General features: G+C 40.3%; 1 protein-coding gene and 1 non-coding gene across 5 annotated transcripts in view; both read right to left on the bottom strand.

Moving 5' to 3' along the window:
- Positions 1 to 20,944, bottom strand: part of CCDC81 (coiled-coil domain containing 81) — a 57,208-nt gene that overhangs the window by 18,266 nt on the left and 17,998 nt on the right. Inside the window, exons 3-9 of one of the 4 annotated variants that reach the window (XM_088791530.1) lie at positions 17,403 to 17,499; positions 16,245 to 16,405; positions 15,666 to 15,858; positions 9,258 to 9,319; positions 7,689 to 7,845; positions 3,971 to 4,227; positions 1,603 to 1,682 (exon numbers count right to left, since the gene is read on the bottom strand). In XM_088791530.1, the coding sequence (XP_088647656.1) occupies positions 1,603 to 1,682; positions 3,971 to 4,227; positions 7,689 to 7,845; positions 9,258 to 9,319; positions 15,666 to 15,804 (695 nt within the window). In that variant the 5' untranslated portion in view covers positions 15,805 to 15,858; positions 16,245 to 16,405; positions 17,403 to 17,499. Of the gene's footprint in view, positions 1 to 1,602; positions 1,683 to 3,970; positions 4,228 to 7,688; positions 7,846 to 9,257; positions 9,320 to 15,665; positions 15,859 to 16,244; positions 16,421 to 17,402; positions 17,500 to 20,944 lie in introns of those variants that run through there. The other 3 variants (XM_088791529.1, XM_088791531.1, XM_088791528.1) reach the window with 3 other exon arrangements.
- Positions 10,608 to 10,821, bottom strand: LOC141572613 (small nucleolar RNA U3). The gene has a single exon (XR_012497926.2). It is a non-coding gene; the product is annotated as a small nucleolar RNA U3 (small nucleolar RNA).

Below are 20,944 nucleotides of genomic sequence, written 5' to 3' on the forward strand. Positions count from 1 at the left end.
CCCATTTGGACCTGAATAGGTGGCTGTGTAAACTCTCAATTCTGAGAAGCAACCCAGCTAACTCACTGATTCTGAAATAAGCCCACTTCTATCAAGCAGGTGAATGCTTTGATTTGCTGAGTACAAATCACTGAGTCACTATGTTTCAGGATAACTCTGGGGGCCAACCAAGACCTTCCTCCTCTCTACTGAGGGCTCAGAAGCAGCTCTTATATAAATTGCTTTATGGATCTGGATTTTAAGTTTTTCATTTTGGTTTCAGTTTCAATGTGTCTGTCTTTCTAGTTCTATAACCGGATGCTATTGGGATGATACAGTGAAAGGTGGTTGATGGATAGCCTGGAGGCAAGAATTCATTCGTAGCTTGGTAGATAGAGAATGCCCAGAAACAACCATTACTTTCTTCGTTCTTTCTCCTTCCCACTTCTCCATCCTTTCCCCCAGGCAAAAGTGAGGGACTTGCAAAGGCACTATGGGAGAAGGGGTCTGTTCAGTTTGTGTGTATAGATATAGATTTTCTTTGGTCTCAGGTATGGAGTGCTGGGTTAAAGTTTGGGGGGAGGGTACTTCTAGTAAATTCAGGGGCCAAACTTTAAATAAATAAAACACCTACAATTGTTTTGTGTATTTGAGTCCCTGTGTCCATTTGTAGGCTATCTAATTAACATGGAGGCTCTATTCCTTGACTTCCTGCAATTATTTCCCTCCTAGAGTGCGTAAGCCAAATACGTCCAAGAGGACAGCCAACTTTGCCTTCCAAAATATAATCAAATTAAATTAATTTGAATCCATTGATTTATTTTTAACAAGTAAGGCAACATGGTACAATAGAAAGAACATAGTAACAGTCAAGAGCCATGGTTTTACTTCTGGCTTAGCCACTCAGTTGTATGGCCATTTCATCTGCAAGAGGAAGGGGATGGATTAACTACCTGATCTCTAAGGCTTATTCTGGCCTTGTTATTGATTTTGTTGAGGTATGTGTCATTCCAGGAGGGAGTGGTTCCAAACCAACAAACACAAGAGGATGTCACAGACTCAACAAACATGAGAAAATAATACTCTAGGAAGCTGGTTGTTATTCCCCAAACTTTCTCCACTTGAAATGCACAGTAGGTAAGGGCACAGAAATTAAGACCTTGATTAAGAGCACACAATGAGGAAATGATGGATACACTGGAAATAAAACGTAAGTCACCTCTTACTCCAGTGCTCTTAAAACTACACCACGTTGCTACACTTGTTTTACAAAATTTAATCAGAATTAACTTTGCACTTCTATAAAATGGATAACATTATAATACATATCTGAAATGACTGTAGTAAAGATTAAATGCAATTAATATTAAGAAAGTGCTTAATGGTACCTGGCAGCTAGTAAGTGCTTCACAGGTAACTAATATTATTTTTATTCATTACGATTGTTAGCATCATTATAATCACTGTCAGCAGCAGCCACCTATAACACCCACTGCACTCTCGGGGGAAAGCCATTACTGAAAGGAGCATGAGCTACAAAAGGCTGAGAAACACTCCGAATTAGATCCACGGAGCAGCAAGGATTGCTGGTGCCTGGAGGAACCTGGGGAGTAAAATACTGACCTTGGAAATGCAACTGTGCTGCTGGGCTGCTTCCTGAAGGTCTCTCTGCTGGATAACACCGAGTCCACAGTGCCAGGCCGCTGGAGGACAGGGATAGAGAAAGATTACACCTGGGCTGTGGTCCAGGACGCAGGCAAATCGAAGCTACAGGATGTCTCAGAGGCAAGGTGACCGTAATCGTCTTCATTGTTAGTTTTGTTTTGTGCTGAAAGTCTAGAGCTTAAACTCCAATGAGGAATGACCTCATGTATCAAAATAGTTACAAAGCAATTCCGTTGATGCTGCCTTTTCTCAAACCATTTCTTCTTTGGAAACTGCCTTCAGAGTTGATGGCTTCTTTTATCCATCTTTAAGAGGAGAGCTGACTTACTGAAACTCTCGGGAAAATGAGCTAATTCTACTCTTGACCCAAATAACTCTAAAATTGGGCTTTGGGTTTTAAAAGAAGGGCTGTGGATTCAGGTGGACTCATGTTCAAATCCCCACACTGCTAACAGCTAAGTAGCCGTAGACCCTAGGTATCTGGGGATAATAATCTAATTACATCTAGTTTGTAGGAATTTTATGAGGTACTTTATGGAAGTGGCTAGCACACAGTAAGCACTCAATAAATAGCAGCTATTATAACTAATTATCATTACATTATATAATCCCATTATTACATTATACTAGTATAGAATAATAGAATTATTATCCTATACTCTATTCAATATTCAAAATTATTCTTTTTGGATGACTGCTATGGCTTACAAGAGGCTTTAAAGGGAATTCACCAAAAAAAAGAGGTTTTAAAAATGTCTTGAGCAGAAGCAGCATCACTGAAATAAGCACACAGCTTCCCAACAGAACTATTCTGAAGGATAGCAGTCTGGTTTAAGTTATGAGTCATTTTGGGGGAAAAACAATCACTCTCACCACTTTACAGCCATTTCCCAAAATATGCTTTAGAGATGTTAATGAGCATTGGATTAACCTAAAGTTCCATGACTAAATATACTGAGGCAGTTAAAGTGGCTTATTTCCAGCCAGACTTCTCAGATCCTTTGATAATGTGACGTGCTTTGTGTATCTGTCCATGAGGGTGGTAATAGGCAGCAATTCCCCGTCTGCTTTGGCCTCCAAACCCTTTTCTCAGAGGAAGTCTCCCAGGACTAGTTCTTTTGGAAAACGCCCCCTTAAAAATTATGTCTCAGAGTGCAGCCGGACAATTAAAAAGTTATCCTCTCTTTTAAACACATATCAAAGCTACACAGTTCTGTAGCAACCTGGAGGTTAGAGATAGTCCAGAGTTGGGCCTTGCTTCTGATTTCGCAGGTCTTGCCTTGTGTTTTCATGGAGAAGAGAGGGCTATACCTGTGTGTGTGTTTCCACTTTTCACACACAGGGCTGGCATCCCTCTCAGCAACCCTATGTGAACCCCGATTGTGGAGAAAACACTAAGCGCCTCCATATGCACAACTCTATCTCCTAAACCCCTATCCCAGAGCTCCACGAAAGGAGAAATTACAAGGTACAATTAGACCATATGGATAGCCTTTCATTTTATAGAGTTTTCATTTAAAAGTCAGGCTTCTGTTCTAAGGGACATAGGACTAAATAACAATTGTGATCATCCAATTCACTCATGCCAACTCTGTTAGTGCCTAGAGGTGTAGCTACGGCACACGAAATATTCGATTAACCCTGTTGATTGACTAGTTCATTGCCTCCTTAAACGCTGCTATGTACCACTTAACATGAAGGTCACACCTGTTACTTAATGGTTAACAAGAATGGGGTGAATTATGAAATTTCTTCTACAACATGGCATATAAAAGCTAAAAATCCATCTCCATGACTTCAGTTAGATTTTGTTGTAGACGTTCATGAAAATAAAATAGTACAACCAGGAAAAAAAAAAAAAGCAAAGGTGATTAGAAAGTCTGGGCTTAAATTTCAGTTCTACAGCTTATCAGCACCCTGCTGTCAGGGTTCTCGCACAGCATCTCCAAGCCCCGATGTTTCTCATTTGTAAAATCGGGATGACAATAATGCTAGTTTTATAATGTTTTGAGATCCAAATAAAATAATATATGTGGAAGAACTTTTTAAACTATAAGGCCCTATCTATAACATTTTCAGAATTGTGAGAGTTTCTATCCCTTTTTTATATTTTTCAGTTGGCATTGACTCAAAACCTAAAGTTCCTTTGCCCTTCTAACCTTTTGTCAAAGAGTTATCATCTATAAATAAGCACTTCTTTGCACTTGGGGTAATTGCCATTTAGAACACGTCAGCCTGAATGTTCCTTAACGATGACACACGTACAGATGATTTAGAGCTATGAAGGGGAGAAGGGTTAGGAGAAGGAAAACATTAATGTGTTTACATTTGCGAGGGCTTTTGCCAAAGCCCCACTTCCATCCATTGTACAAAAGAAGTCCTTATAAAATCTCATCTTCACTTTCCCATATCTGATCACGAGGACCCCAATTCCTTTGAATGTAAACTCCACATTTTGTTTGATGGAAATAGATCGTGATAAAAAAAGCAACGTCTCCTTCACACATCCTTCCACTGTATCCCTCGTAAATGGACCCTCCAGGGATATCATGACAAAATTAAGTGGAACAATTGGGATATCACCTAGAGGAGAAAAAGACAGTTGTGGTGGGGAAAAGGAAGTGGAAATTACAACAAGGACGTATCATATATACTTACAAATAATTATCTGATTCTCATTTAATACTGAAAAATAGAATTGTCCGTATGAAGCCTTTAGTTGTAGCCAATGAAACATTATTCCCACAGACAACTAACATTGGTTATTAATAGATACTAATAGGAACAAATTTTCTTAAAAACACATTGTTTTTTGCTCAACATAAGAGCAAATAGCTTTCTAAACAATACTTGAGATAAGTTTTTTATGTTTCTCTTGGAGGCACTGTAATACCTGACTTCTCTTCATCGGGAGAGTTTTCTGAATTTTTCTGCCCCCTTATCTTTCAGCAATATTTGCCTATCTCCTCCAGTTATCATACCATTTTTAAATGATAATAAATACCTACAAACATTAAGAGTTTTGAAATGATAGTCATCTTCACTAGAAGTTACCTTTCAAATAAAATTGGGTCTTATCAGAGGATATCCAACTGAATAACTTGCAGAAAGCTTTTCCATAAGTGACAGTGCAAAAGGAATATGACTATATGTAGCTTAAAGGAAGCACAGAGTCTATTCAACTAGAGCAGACAGAAAAGCTATGCAACGTCCACAAATCAGAAAAGGTGAACATAGCAATGATCAACATGATAAACCCAAAAAGAGACAGTAAACAAGGTCCACTGATAGAGGAACAGGGTAGAGAGAAGATAATAACATTCTAAACAATTATTCAGTAAGGATTAATTTATAGCCTTTTGAATGTCCAGTCTGCTGGATGATGAGGATTAACAGCTCTGCAAGACACAAGCTTCCTTATATTAGCTCACGGTCTCCTGAATAATGTAATGGTGATTCTATACCACCTCCCTCCATTTCACTTCTTAAAATAAATGTCTTAAAAGACAAGGCTATATTGCCTGCCTTTAGATTTCCCTTCCCATTTGCCCAGTGCCTCTCTGCAATCCGTCTCCTCGTGTACTTATCTCAGTGAAGACACTATCATCGCATGAGGGACAAGCCACTGGATAGGTTGCAAATCTTATTCTCGTGACTTCTGGTAACTTCTGTTAACCATGCCCTCTCTTCTCTTGTACCCACCGCAGCACTCTTCATTCTCCAGTTTGCTGGCTTCCTTCCTCTTCTACTTCTTATAAGATGGTGGTTGGTTGGTTGGTTTTACAAGATTTTGTCCTTTGCTCTCTCTTCTTCTTACTTTATTATATTCTTTCCTGGGTAAACTTACTCAAATCTTGACCTCTAGTCTCCACCCCTTTCCTGAGCTCTGCAATCGTCTCTACCTAAATATCCCTACAGGAAACTCAAAGTCAACATGTCCAAAAGCAAACTCATTATTATATTTGCCACCACAACTTGCAGTTTCCCCCTTCACTCCCTATGGCAGTTAATGGCATGAGTATTTATCTAGTCTCTGAGAAATTGGAGTCATCCTAAATACCTTCCCCTCACTACCTAACACTCTCAACTAGTAACTGGATCCCATCAATTCTACACTTCCGATGTCTCGTGAATAGATTCCCTCATCTTCCTCCTGACTGCCATTGCCTTCATTCAGCCTTTACCATATGTTACCAAGCTAATATAACTACAAGAGCTATCTTCCTAAACTAAACACTGGACCAGGACATATAGTCCCCTGCTCATACACTTTCAGTGGCTCCTTAGTGCCTCCGGATGAATTCCAAAGTCCTTGCCACACCGTTTAAGGCACCTCACAATTCGACCCCTACGAACCATTTTTGGTTTACTTGCCTCCACTTGCCTCCACAATCACATGCCATGATCACACAGGAGCCCTTAACAGGCTTCACTTTTTCCCTTATACTTGCATTGTTCATACTGTTCCTGAAATATCTTCCAGAACTTCTCTACCAGCAAAGTCCTATCACCCTTTCCTTTCAGACCTCCTCACATGTCATCTTCCTAAATCTCCCCACGCAGCTTTAGGCAATCCTAGCCCTTGATCCAGTTCTGATCAACGCTGCTCTTACCACACTGAATCATTTTGCACCACTTGCTTATATGTCCATTTCTCATGCTAGATTCTGAGTTATTCAAAGCATGAGCCACGTCTTAATAATCTTTACGATCACTATATAATGTTTGATTAGATACCTAGTTAGTTAAATGATGAACAATCATAACCTCAAAGCTAACCTGTGGATAGAATTATTCTTGTGAACTAATCCTGTCATATATGTTTAATTCTGAAATTTCCTCAACCTTGTGAAAAAATTAATTATAGATCTAAACTACTTTTTTGGACTACATTGCAAGATCCAAGATAGAAAATAAGCTCTAATTCTAAGGCACAAATGTTTTTTGGGGAAAATAGGCTTTATTTTTATTTCATTTTGTAGGCTTTTGATGAATTAGGATATTTCTTCTGTCATAAAACTCTAGGTAAAAATGGCTGAAAAGTCCATCAAACCTATCATACTGAATATATGAACATAACGAATGCTAAGTATAGTTTGTATTTTTCCAATATATAATTTTTTGGTGAAAAGTTACTCTGAAAATTAATTTCCCAGGAACTTAATTAACATAAAAGAAAGTTTCAGCCTTTTCACCTTCTTGCATTGGGGGAAGGTAGACTGTCTCTCTTCCTCCAGATATGAGTTGCATGCATGAGGGGATACTGATAAGGAAGGTCAAAAGAAACATAGCCAGACATCAAGGCGGAAGCCCCCAAAGGCCTCAGTAACCAGGGCAGGTGTCACAATGTCCACACACTGAAGATGGAATGTAAGTGTTCTGTGATAGGTCTCATGTCTGTTTTGTTTGCCAGTACAACTCAAGCACCTGGAAGAAGGCCTGACACATAGTTTACCCTCAATAAATATTAGCAGAAGGAAGGAAAGAAAGATGGGAGGGAAGGAGGGGGGAGGGAGGGAGGAAAAGAGGGAGGGAAGGAGAGAGATTTTAGAGTATGAGAAGTATACAAGGTATTCATTAATTGTTCATGGAATTATTAACTTTCTAACTTTTAAATTTTAATAATTTTGATTATATATGATAGGTATACAGTTATTAATCTTTTTCACAACTGATACTGATTGTAATTCTCCAAACCAGAGACCCTGATTAACTTTCTCATCTTTATAACCATTTTTAATTTCGTAGGGTCTGAAATAAGAATAAAGTCTGCATAACTCTGTGATATGGCTTTTATATACATTTGCCTTGAATGTCACATCAGGACTTCTCGTGCCTGTCTCTGAAGCTACTGAGGTTTAAAATGGCCACAAGATGACTGAACATTCCTACCTTAGGCCCTCCCTCTGCCAAAGGTACCATGTAAAAAGTGAGCCCCTCAAATCAGAAACCAATAAAACAGCAACTGGCCAAGCTTTGCCCTTTCATTTTCATCACCAGGCCAGTCACCCTCTGGGAAAATCTAAAATATTAAATGTGTTTACCAGGAGTATATACTTTGTTTTGTTTGAGTCCATGGATTTGTATTAACTTCTCTGACATGATAAACATGGGCCTCAGAATCAGAATAAACTTCTTGTTTCCCACTTCAAGTTTTTGTCTTGTGAAAGTGAAAATTCCAAGTCCTGGAATATGAACGCCCTGAAAGGAAATATAAGGGGAAAAAATAGCAACAATTTACTGAAGGGGTGAAGAAAAATAATCCTTAGTGCTATTATCCAAAAAACATGAAGAGAATTAAGCTTAACCCTCAAAACTTCAATGATCTCTACAATCCTTTATAGCAATAGCATTTTATGACTCCAAGTTTTCAAATAAGTTTAATATAAAATGTAATATGTCAATCTATGTTGTTTTCTGAGATCAGATTCCTCATCTCTGTATCATTCAAATGCTGTGAGGACTAAGAAAACTGGAGCAGATGCCATTAACTGTGTTTAATCTATATCTAAGATTCTCTTTTCCGAAACTGTGTAACATTTTAAATTTTAATCATTTGCCATGGGAAGGAGGGAATTTCAGGAGTCATGACAATGTATACTTCCTCATTCTTTCTTTTAAATGGTATGTCCCTCACTTAAAATCAGACAACCCAGCATCCAAGGCATATGCTACAGATTGGTGATCTTGGCTGATGGGTAGAAGCAAATGCTTTTGGGTCTCAAACTCGATCTCTATCTTCCTGGGAATACCTTACATCAAGGGTTACAAAGTCAAATGTAAAGTCAAATGCCTACAGGGGCCAAGAAAGAATGCAAGCCAGTGGGTGAAGGTATCCATTGGGGGAACACGATGGCTAGAGAGGGCATGCCCCGTCTGAAGGGGAGAGCCCGTTGTCAGCTCCAGCCAAGTATGACATGCAGGAATGGCAAGACTAGTACTGCTAAACGTGCTGGGTTTTTTGCGAAAAAAATCCAAACGTTTATATAAATGCTCCCAATTTTAAGTGGTGATAACTAATTCAAATTTTCAGAACAAAACAAAACAAAAAAGTTTGAAGGATAAATTCAGCTCAAAGACTGTTACATTGGGACCTCTCAGTAAGGCATAAAAGTTCCACAACTTTCCCCAGCTCCCTCCAAATTCCCCAAATCTCTGTCTAGTTCTATGGCATCCAAATTCAAGATTTGACAAGAGAAAATAATCCAGCGCTGGGCAAAGTTTCTCATTTTTGGCAAGTTTAGTCCCTGACTGTCTTCTGATATTTCAATCAAAATCCATTCCTTGCAAGGAGGCGAGACAAGAAACATTATATCCTTCTAGAGCTATGTCAGGAACTATAGGATCAAACATAAACAGAATTCATCCAGTTCCTTTCCACAAACCCAGGCTGGTCAGTGATACAGTTCATATCACTACAAGAGCAGCACTTACAAATTCATTACCTAAGGATGAAATCCAGGTTTGTGAAATCTATTCACATGTCCTAAGTATAAGCATCCTAAAGTCACTGGGTGGCTCTAGCCCACAATGCTGCTCCCAGCAAAATTATATGAGACAAAGGCAGAAAGATTCTTTGGTCTCCTACATTAAAATTAAAGTATAAATCCTACCTTGTATAGGGATAGCTGCCGTTTCACAAAATCTGACACATGCTCCCAAATAGTAGAGACTTCTGGAATTCAAAACAAACAAAAATCATTTAACTTATGTTAGTACCCATGTGTTTAGTATCTTAGTGCTAATAAATAAAAATGCAAATATGAAATGCAGACTCAAATAACAGTAATTCCTAATTAATTTAGAATTAACAGAAAATAAGGTCATTCCCCAAAGTTAATTTTCCAGGTAAGTAAAGCTTACCCCTTTCGGTTCCAAAAGCATAATTTAAAATATAATAATAATAATAATAATAATAAATAATTTCAAGAAAATCTCTCTAGAATAGAAGGAACGCTATCACACATCTCCCTTTATGGTATACAGTTAACCACGTATAATCTACCCTTTTCTTAAGGACCCATTCAACAAGCAATTGTGTACTCGGGGCCATCAGATGAATGTGAACATTCATTCTTCATCCAATCTGTAACACAGCCATAAGGCCAAGGGCCACTGAGGCATGAAAGGCTGTTGTCTGCACATTAATTGTCTCAATACTTTTATTTTTGCTTAATTCTTGACTCTGCTTTTCATTCTCATTTGTCACTGTTAGACTACCCGCTGTCACTTTTTTCTAACCAATGCTCTTCAGGCTCCTGGCCCAGTCCTACTTCACTGCTTCTGATCTGCTGTGCTCTTGATTTCAACAAACATACTAATATTATGTCTGAAATAATAATTTTTAAAAGTAGATCTTTGGGTAGGGACCCAAAGAGCTTTACTTTGAATCAGTGCATAGACTTCCTGCTATTTGCTTTTGAATGATCAGAGGGAGAACGTCTATGTTCATTTTCTTGTCCTGAGCTGTATTTCAAAAAGACTGTGGTGAAAAAAAAAAGTAGTTGGCAGTAACTAAAATGTTAATGTGTGATGTGAAGGTAGACTCTAGGTATAATACTTAGACTATAGAAAATGATGTCCGTGTTGACATCTCCATTCCCAAACCTAATCATATATATTAAAGACACTGTTCAATGAGGAACTCTTTGAAAATGAAAAGAGTATGTTTTAATTCTCAAAACAAAGATCAAGGATGGTGACATTTACCAGGTTGCCACTTCAGGACATAGATGCAGTTGATGACAAAAGACCAATCTTTTGCCCACTTTGGAAACTGCTTGAGTTATTCATATACTTTTTTTTTTTCTGGTAGTTTAAACCACTAACTAAAGCAGGGAAGTGGGAAATTGCTGTCTTTTAATTCCAGTCTATTGAGATTATATATATATATATATATATATATATATATATATATATATATATATATATATTTTTTTTTTTTTTTTTTTTTTTTAACGAAAGCCACTCAGACTGCGTTCTCTCCCTCTTACTCTCCCAAAGGAAGAGAAGAATGATCACCAATGGCTAATAGCAGTTGCAAAAGCAACACCAAGAGCCGGCTTCACACTCAGGAGACAACACTGCAGCTCCTCCGCGTGGTCTCGGATGCTCTATACGATCAGAGAAAGTTCTCTAGTAACAAACTATAGAAATGATCCCTGAAAGTATAGTCTTTATAAATATTTTTATAAATATTTTATTGTATGTCAGAGAAAGACAGGTTAGGCAATGAGAAGGAGCAGTGACTCTCATGGGCATCTGAGAACAATGTGGGTGATGGAAAGTCATTCACTGACCAAGAAAATGAGGGCTGCGTGCTACAGTGAGCCAAATGCCAAGATGCTGCCCTTTGCTCTGAATCAGGGATACACAGTTTACTATAATTAGGTATTTCCTGTATTCTTCCCATCCTATTGTTTTCCCAAATCCTTCCCACCCCCATAAACAAAAGAATTCTGCTGGTTGCTAAGACCTAAGACAGTCTTTCACCCAGTCTTGAACTCACGACCAAAAATATCATGAATTCACTAATCATACAGAATCTCAATATCCAGCTTTACATGGAGACCTTTCAAAGTTATTAGGTCAAAGCTGTTAAGTCTTTCACCTAGACTCATGCTAATGCAGCTCAAATTTCAGAAAAACAATTTACACCAAAAGGAAATGATTTAATTAGGGGCAGGAAAAGCTATATAGCATGCAACCAAACCCTAGTGAAAAGACTTGGCTGAGCTTAATTGAAAAATTGAGGATCATCTTTCTTCATTTGGATGATATGTTCAAGTCCACAGTGTTGTTTTACTCTATAAAATCTAACAGGAAAAGTTATATAAGAGCAGACTTCATTATTCTAAACTGAAATTTGTTATTTCCCACTGAAGAAAAAGGAAAACATGCACATCGTTCCCTTTAGGTAGTTTTCAGTCCCTGCATTTCAACTGGAATAGATTTGGAAATTTTATAGACTATGAGTTCTAACTGTTCTAACTGATTTTTCTGACACTTCAAAGTGGCAAGTTATAGAATATTTTAAGGAAAGCTGGTGTTATTTATTTTAATCAAACACTGAAATACCAAGAATCACTATTATAAAGAAATAAGCCCTATATTCAGTTCAACCTTTTTTACTTCAAATTCTAAATATTTTGTGCAGTCTACACTATATTTTAAAACACAGTACCAGGGTGGCCAGTTAGTTCAGTTGGTTAGAGCATGGTGTTAATAACACCAAGGTTACCGGTTCGATCCCTGCATGGGCCACTGTGAGCTGCACCCTCCTTTAAATAAAAGAAAAAAAGGAAAAAAAAACAGTACCAAGTAACAGGAATACTGTATCTTATATATGATCATTATAAAAAAGGACTAAGTGTCATTATGTAAATTATAGCATAACATATGCTTGAAATAGATATTAATACAAAAATTGCAAAAATAAGTTCCTTGACTTTATAAAACACCTTCTAAAATTAAAATACTGACATATACACAGAACAAATTATTACAGAGTGATGTGAGCAAAGAAACACATTCCCAGAACATAGTGCAGTGGAAAGATCAGTGTGCTGTACGTCTGAAGACCTTCCTGCCTCCACGGATTGCTAGCTGTGTAGTCTTCAATCGTTCTACCCAGTTCACATTTGTAAAATGATGACAGGACCTTTTAAATCCTATAATTATGTACATAACATTAAACTTTGGTAAAACATATGGAAGCAGCAGGACTTCATATACGCAATGATGAACATGCAATTTATGTGTTTTGCTGAGATTGGGAGTTTATCCTCATCTCCTTTAGTCATTTGTGAAAGTTAATAAATTGTAATTTGACTTCTACTTCTGTCATTCCACCAATAAAGCTTACTAAAGTCACCAATGGTCTCCTTGTCAATAAACTCAATGGACATGTTCAATTTTCACCTCTCTGACCCTCTGACATCTCTGACACTGGTGACCTGTTGTGCAGGGAGGCCTGTGGGGTCTCTGCTCCCGCTCCCCATACAAGAACGCAGGATATGGTGAGGCCAAAAAGGAACACCCACGGAGCCATAGGTAGGGGAGTCATATCACTATATTTTCTCTGGCGGCACTATACTCTCAATGGAGGCTGGATCCACACTGTCTGCAAACCGCCATCTACACTTGTCAGCCCAGCCGCCATCTTCTTGCTAGCCCCCGTTTTTTTTCTCTTTTCCTCTCTGCTAGCGTAGCCACAGCAGTTATATTATGGCCAATGGCTCACTGGTTACAGCTGACGGCCAACTAGCCACAGCTGATGGCCATGTAATCACAGTTGGCCATTTACTACCTGAGCCAGCACCTTTCTATGTGAGGCCAAGAGCCTGGAAACTGTTTTTTGGGGCTCTGCCCCCACACTCCACCCCTACAGGCTCTCACCTCACAATCTACGCGACAAGCATCTTCCGCGAGGGGACCTGTGCGAGGAGCCTGGGGGTGAATGCAATATCCTGGACACAGCCAGGCTCTCTGGGCACAGCCAGGGTTTTTTAGGGCACCACCAGTGTTTCTGGGCACGGACAGACTTTTTGGACTTCTTAGGGTACCACCTGTCTTTTTGGACACAGCCAGGGTTTTTTAGGGCACTGCCACTCTCTCTGGGAACAGCCCAACTTCCTGGGCACAGCCAGGGTATTTTCAGGGCTCAGCCCGACTTCTTGGGCACAGCCAGGGTATCTTTAGGGCACAGCCAGACTTCCTGGACTCAGCCAGGTCTCTCAGGGCACTGTCACTCTCTCTGGGCACAGCCAGACTTCCTGGACACAGCCAGGGCTCTCAGGACACCGCCACTCGCTCTGGGCACAGCCAGACTTCCTGGACACAGCCAGGGCTCTCAGGGCACTGCCACAGCCACACTTCCTGGACACAGCCAGGGCTCTCAGGGCACTGCCACTCTCTCTGGGAACAGCCCGACTTCCTGGGCACAGCCAGGGTATCTTCAGGGCTAAGCCAAACTTCCTGGACTCAGCCAGGGCTCTACTCTCTCTGGGAACAGCCCGACTTCCTGGGCACAGCCAGGGTATCTTCAGGGCTAAGCCAGACTTCCTGGACTCAGCCAGGGCTCTCAGGGCACTGCCACTCTCTCTGTGCCTCTCAGGGTACCCTGCTGGAACAACAGCGACTCACAATCAAGGTGCTTACATATTCTCAATGGCGGCCAGTCGAGACAAAAGCAAATATCCCCCAGTTTTACTAACAACAGTTTTCAAACAAACAGTCAAGCGGTCCATTAAATTAGGGATGGAAGGCAATTTTCCATAGTCCATAGTCATTCACCAGGGCTGTCCTGGGGGTGAGGGACGACCTTGACCTCACCCTCATCTCCCACGGAGGACTCAGCAAGCGTTACCTCCTGGGACTACAAGTCCTGCATCCGGGCTGCCCGAGCAGGAACCTCCCGGCCCACAGGGCTGTAACGACCTTTGTTTTTTTCGGCCTGTGTTGGTTGGGGAACCGTCCACATCTTTCCACCTCTCCACGGGGCTCCATCTCTGCAGCAGCTGTATGGCTTTTTTTGTGCTGGTGGGAGAACCGTCCACGTCCTCCCACCCCTCCACGGGGGTCCAGCTCTCTGGCAGCTGTTTTTTTTGGTCTTTTTCAGACTGGGTGTTCACACACACAAACTGCTCCACCGTCCCTCGGAGAGCCTTGGCCGGCACCATACCCTGCTCGCTGTGCCATTTGTCGTGCAGGGAGGCCTGTGGGGTCTCTGCTCCCGCTCCCCATACAAAAACGCAGGATATGGTGAGGCCAAAAAGGAACACCCACGGATCCATAGGTAGGGGAGTCATACCACTATATTCTCTCTGGCGGCACTATACTCTCAATGGAGGCTGGATCCACACTGTCTGCAAACCGCCATCTACACTTGTCAGCCCAGCCGCCATCTTCTTGCTAGCCCCCGTTTTTTTTCTCTTTTCCTCTCTGCTAGTGTAGCCACAGCAGTTATATTAGTGGCCAATGGCTCACTGGTTACAGCTGACGGCCAACTAGCCACAGCTGATGGCCATGTAATCACAGTTGGCCATTTACTACCTGAGCCAACACCTTTCTATGTGAGGCCAAGAGCCTGGAAACTGTTTTTTGGGGCTCTGCCCCCACAGACCACTTACTAATTGTAAATTTATATTTATTTCTGTGATTATTTGGTTAATGTGTATCTTCCCCACTAGATTGTAAATTCTAAGGTTTTTCTGTAAGGCCTAGCAGACAGCAGGTTCTCAAAATTACTTGAATAAATAAATTATATATAAATTTATAAATATGGCAAATATTTTTTAAATCCATAAAACCATTATCTTTGATGATGCTTCTGGAATTATTTTAACAGGAAAAAAATAGGAGTGATGCAGAGGAAAGAGAAAGAAGATGCATCTACTCCTATTATTTTGTCTCCTCAAATCATTCGGTTAAAGACCAGGCAACACCCCAAAGTTATAGTAACTTCATAGTAACAAAAGCTTCCATTTCTGAAGTACTTTTCTTCTCAATGGCTCCTATCGGTTGCAGACAGATGTCGTGTCACTTGGGGGCGATTCTTCTAAGAAACTATGCTTTTAACCAAGCCTAGTAAGTTTTCTATGAGAAGTTGCCAGGTCTTCTTCCAAATACCCAGTTCTTTTTATGATCATCTCACTTAACACAATCCCAAGATATCAAGGGCAACAGAAGGAGCGGTGTTTTTGCACGAACTCTAGAAGGAGCCGTGTTGGAATGGTTGTTTTTAGCTAACATTTACTGAGCACTTACTTTGTGCTAGTCCTGCAGCCAAGCGCTATATATACGTTACCTTGTTGAATCAAAACCCTCAGCTAGCCCCTGTCCCTTAATAAGGCAGTCAGTAAAGAAATTGTGCCTGGGCATCCAGCATGAGCCTGCTGTGATTACCCACCGGCTGGTTGCCAAGCCAACATGCCACTCCAGGGGATGGGGAAGGAGGTCTTCCACCTGGCCCCCAAGCAGGTGAAGGTTCAGCCCCTGTGCCCCCACCTCATAGCGCTCACCTTCCTGGCTCAGCGAGGGCAGCGTGGGCATTACCTGCCTGCCCAGGTCCTGCAGGGAAGGGACAATGGTGTCCAACCTCTCCAGTCCCCAGTCGGCTCTTGCTGGGTCCTCAACGGGTCTCTTTTCTTCCTTCTCCATATGGAGTTTGAACAAAAGGGATTTCCCCACCCGGAGATTTGGATGAGCCTTAAACTTAAAAAAAAATTACCAGATCTTGAAGAAAAAATTTTGTTTGTTTCTTAAACGTTTTTTTCGTGCTGTCCCTCCCTTCTGCTCTTCCTGAGCGGCAGAGAACCCAAAAGCGGAATGGCACCAGAATCAGAGTGTGCAAATGCAAGCCCTTGGGACCCCTGGTGAGCTGCAGCCACCCACAGGGGAGGGAAAGTAGGCCAGCCTAGGCGAGGGCGGGGCGCGTTGCTAGGACACAACAAAGGGTCCCTGGTTGCTAGAGCTCCAAAGTAGGGCCTTGGCCCCGCCCCGTTCTATGGGCCTCTTGTCAGGTGATTTGGGAGCTCCACACTGTGAGATTGGAAAGGAACTTAATGTTTTTCAACTTTGTTTTTTCCTTCCCTTCTTACCCTGGGCAGTGAAGAGACTGGTCACTTTTGAAATCACCTTGTACAAATCTGGGAATACTTTTTGCCCCGAATGATGGACATTTGAATCTTCGGATCTGTTTGAGTATTTGAGTTTGAGCTGGAATTTGTTTCTCTCCTTTAGTTTTTCCTGGTCTCCCCTCCTACAAAATGGAAAGCTGGAAGATTGGGGAGGGAGCTGACTTTTTAAAAATCACAGTCATTGTTTTTTCCTTTCCTATACACTTTACAAATCTCATCCTGCAGAACTGTTTTCATACACTCCCCTCTGCTGATAACAAATTATCACAAGATGAACACACATGTAAAACCCACTCCAGTCAAGAACCAGAACTCTATCAGTACCACAGAAACACACCTCATTCCCCCTCCAGCCATTATGCCAAAAAATAATATAAATTTGTTTTGCCTGTGTTTGAACTTTTGGAATCATATAACACGTCTTCTTTTGAGTGTGGCTCTGTCACTCAACATTGTGAGATTCCTCCATGGCTTCTGTAGTAAGCATTTGTTCATTTTCATTGTTGCATATAATTCCTTTGTATGACTATGGCACAATTTATGTATCCATTGCATTACTGAGGGAACATTAGAGTTGTTTGCATTTGGGACTATTAGGAATAATGTTGCTGCAAACATTCTTGAACAAAACTTTTGATGCACATATGTACTCATTTCTGCTGTGCATGTAACTAGAAGTAGATTGCTAGGTCATGGGAAATGGTGATTTTAACAGACAATGCCAAGCAGATTTGGTTGTCGCAGTGGTGGTGGTAGAAGAGGGAAGCTTCTGGCACTTAGTGTGAACAGAAACCAGGGATGCCTTCAATGTACAGGACAGTTCAACACAGTCAAGATTGTTCCACATTCTGTACCATTTTTAAACATCTCATCAGATTTCCATGTAAAAAAAAAAGAAAGAAAGAAAAGACTACTTATGAGCCTAGAAGAAATCCAGTTTATAAATACGAAGAAGTTTTTGCTCAAATTCAGTATCATTTAATTTCCTAAGAACTCAATTCCAAATAAATTGGGGAAAGATTATGCATTTTTTCAGGATTTAAGAAGAATTCTTCCCCACTTAGGAAAATTGTATCATCACCATCGGTGAGGCTGGTGGTAGCTGAGTAGCCAACGTACCTGACCCACGCTGCTTTTGTAGCTGTTACATTCACTGTGGTTCTTCCTATAGGTAGAGGCATGTAGTGACTTCCTTTGCCTTCCAGCATAGTCATACCTGTACATATACAGAGGATGCCAAAAAAATGTATACACATTTTAAGGAAGAAAAAAACTGTATTAAAATTGCAATACAATGAATGATGTTAGCATTCATTTGATTAACACCATCTTTTTTTTTTAATTTATTGGGGTGACAATTGTTAGTAAAATTACATAGATTTCAGGTGTACAATTCTGTATTACATCATCTATAAATCCCATTGTGAGTTCACCACCCAGTTTTGTTTTGTTTTAAAGATTTTATTGGGGAAGGGGAACAGGGCTTTATTGGGGAACAGTGTGTACTTCCAGGACTTTTTTCTAAGTCAAGTTGTTGTCCTTTCAATCGTAGTTGTGGAGGGTGCCCAGCTTCAAGTTGTTGTCCTTTCAGTCTTAGTTGTGGAGGGCGCAGCTCAGCTCCAGGTCCAGTTGCCATTGCTAGTTGCAGGGGGCGCAGCCCACCATCCTTTGCGGGAGTCGAACCAGCAACCTTGTGGTTGAGAGGACGCGCTCCAACCAACTGAGCCATCCGGGAGCTCAGTGGCAGCTCAGCTCAAGGTGCCATGTTCAATCTTTAGTTGCAGGGGTTGCTGCCCACCATCCCTTGCGGGACTTCAGGAGTTGAACGGGCAACCTTGTGGTTGAGAGCCCACTGGTCCATGTGGGAATCGAACGGGCAGCCTTCGGACTTAGGAGCATGGAGCTCCAACCGCCTGAGCCACCGGGCTGGCCCAACGCCATCTTTTGAGCAAACGTCATATTACACATTGCTACTGTAATTCAATTCAACTTCAAAAGTAATACATGGATAACAACTCTTAAAATGTGTACATTTTTTTGGCACCCCTGGTACATGTTAAAATATGTATTATTTTACTTACCTTTAATCTCTCTATTATACTAGACTTACGACTTTATATTCATTTTTAAATAGTTTGGGTAGATAGTACATTCAGGATAATAACAAAACATTACAAAATATTTGTTATTGAAAAAAACATTGTACTTAATAGGACAGAGAACCTCTGTGCTAAAACATAGCAAGTTCGATAAATCAGACTCTTTATCTTGTTTACTAAGAAGGTCAGAACTAAGTTTGGGGCCTTTCTTAAGCTAATTTCTTAGAAAAATAATTTCCTCCCACTCTCCCTTTTACCACCTGCCCTTGTCCTTTCGTCTGTTGATGGTGTTTAATTTTGAAGCACATGTCCTTGCGGAGAAAGCTGTCTCAAATCCTTTGGGGAAATGGGCAGAGAATATTGTTGAATGGATAAGCAGCAAGCAATGGGCAAACCCTTTGAGACCCTGTCTTGAGAACAACTGTCAAGCCAGCTAATTTTTAGTGGCAATATCAGCATTATCATTCTATCTTCAGATAATCATGAAATTATAAAAATATATTCATTTCTTAGAATAATAGATTAGATTGTGAATTAAATATGGTGATGAGATTTTTAGTCTCTAGAAAAGCTGTCTTCAGTTTCCAAAGATGGTTATAAATGACTGCTAATTATTAGTGAAATGTAAGTGGCCAAAGGAGGATCTACAAATAATAAAGACAAAGACATTTCTCTCAATCTTCTTTTCCTTTTGTTAAAGGCCTCTTGACAAAAGAGACTGTGGAGATACATATGACCCTGTGTTTACTAGCAACTTCCAATGAGCTATAAACATTACATATCCTGAAAATATTTACCCTTCAGTTGATAACAAAGCACAGGTAAACCATGCAATTCCACTTGTTGGACATACCTGCATGACACATGCAAAGATACATGTATATACAACATTGTTTCTAATGCTAAATCTTAGAGTTAACCTAAAATAATTATCATAGGGAAGTAGGTAAATTGTAAATCCATACTTTGGAATTCATTTTTGAGAGTTTGCTTAAAGCTGTACATTTATGTGCCAATATTTTAAAAGTCTCCCGATATATTCAGTGAACACCTATTGCAGAATAGTATTAATAATACAACCTATTTGTTTCAAATATACATGCATATGTAAGTATACATGCATATTCCTATATATGTTTGTAAATACACAGAATATTTGAGGAAAGAGACACAAAAATATTAGCAGTGGTTACTTTTGGATAGTGTGAAACTGTGTGTGAAGGTGGAGGTGTTCACAGAATTTTTACGTTCACTTTTCCCCTTTATTTACTGTTAACCAAGAGGATGAATTACTTTAATATTTTAAAGTTAATTTACCAAAGAAAGAGAGATGGGGGCACAGTGGGTACAGGCAGAGTACAGGGATTTATGCAAGCACTGAAAGAAATAAAATAGCCCAAAGTTTGCCAAAGTACTTCAATGTACATATACTTTTCTGCAAGCTCCAATTCAACTTGCAAAAGCCACATTGAATAGGCAGTCACTTTTACCCAGGCCCCAAAGCCCCAGGCCACAATATTCAGTGGCTTACATTAAGGGCAACTTGGAAACCTATTGAAAAAGAAAACATTTACGATACTCTTGTATTGATATGACACAAGATCAGAAATAAAAATTTGCAATAAATAATTTAACCTACGTCTACTGAGTATCATTTGTGTCAAGCACTTTGCTATTTATTTGCTAAGAGAAATACAGGAGTAGGAAACCCCTACACATGAAAAGTACACAACGCAGTCACCGTTTAACAAATAGTTATTAAAGAAGGTTCTAAAACCAGGATTGGGTTCCAAAGTTAAAGTGTACATTGAAAATTGGATATGGGCAAAATTACTCTAGGAATGTCTTCTTAGGAAGGCACCACGTGGGAGACTCACATACCATCTGTTGCTTCACATACACAACGCAGCCAGTCTTTCCTCCAGCATTGGATCAGATCACTTTCTTCAGGTGAGCACGTAATGAAACGGTCAGCTTGCGATTAGGAAACCAGTGTTGCTTGAAATACTCAACCAAATAGTAGAATTGCACTCACCACTGTGAGATGCTTACATGATGAGAAGTACTTGGGAACCGAGACAGACTGAAAATATACCAAATGCATATCTTCAATCTGTTGTCTATCAAGGGCTTATGCAGAAGTGGACTTGGGTTTTTTTTTCCATGTCAACTTAGCTAAGACAGAACTGCATTTCCCAGAATTCCCTTCCCTGTATAATTCTAGATTAGGGTTAGTTAAAAGAGAAACTTGTGTGAGATCTGGAAGGCAGAAGTAAAGCAAAAGACAATTTTATGCTCTGCAGATTACCGTAGGGTCTGACACATCCACAGGCTCACTGTGTACGCGTGGCCCAGCGGCCTGCCTGCAGCTCTCCAGCTCCTGTCCGACTGCCTCCTGCAGCTTCTCTGAATCTTCTACTAGGTGCTCATTCAACACAGTGGCCAGAGGCAACACCTTATCCTGCAGGCCACTCGTATCACCGAAGTTGAACTGTAATCAGAAATGTCTGAGAGAGGCGAGGGAAAGCTACCAAATAACTAAAAGGATAAGTCTAGCTAGGG

The sequence above is a fragment of the Rhinolophus sinicus genome, chromosome 14 (genome assembly GCF_057876585.1).
Source record: "Rhinolophus sinicus isolate RSI-liver-muscle chromosome 14, RSI-T2T, whole genome shotgun sequence".
Lineage (NCBI taxonomy): Eukaryota > Metazoa > Chordata > Mammalia > Chiroptera > Rhinolophidae > Rhinolophus > Rhinolophus sinicus.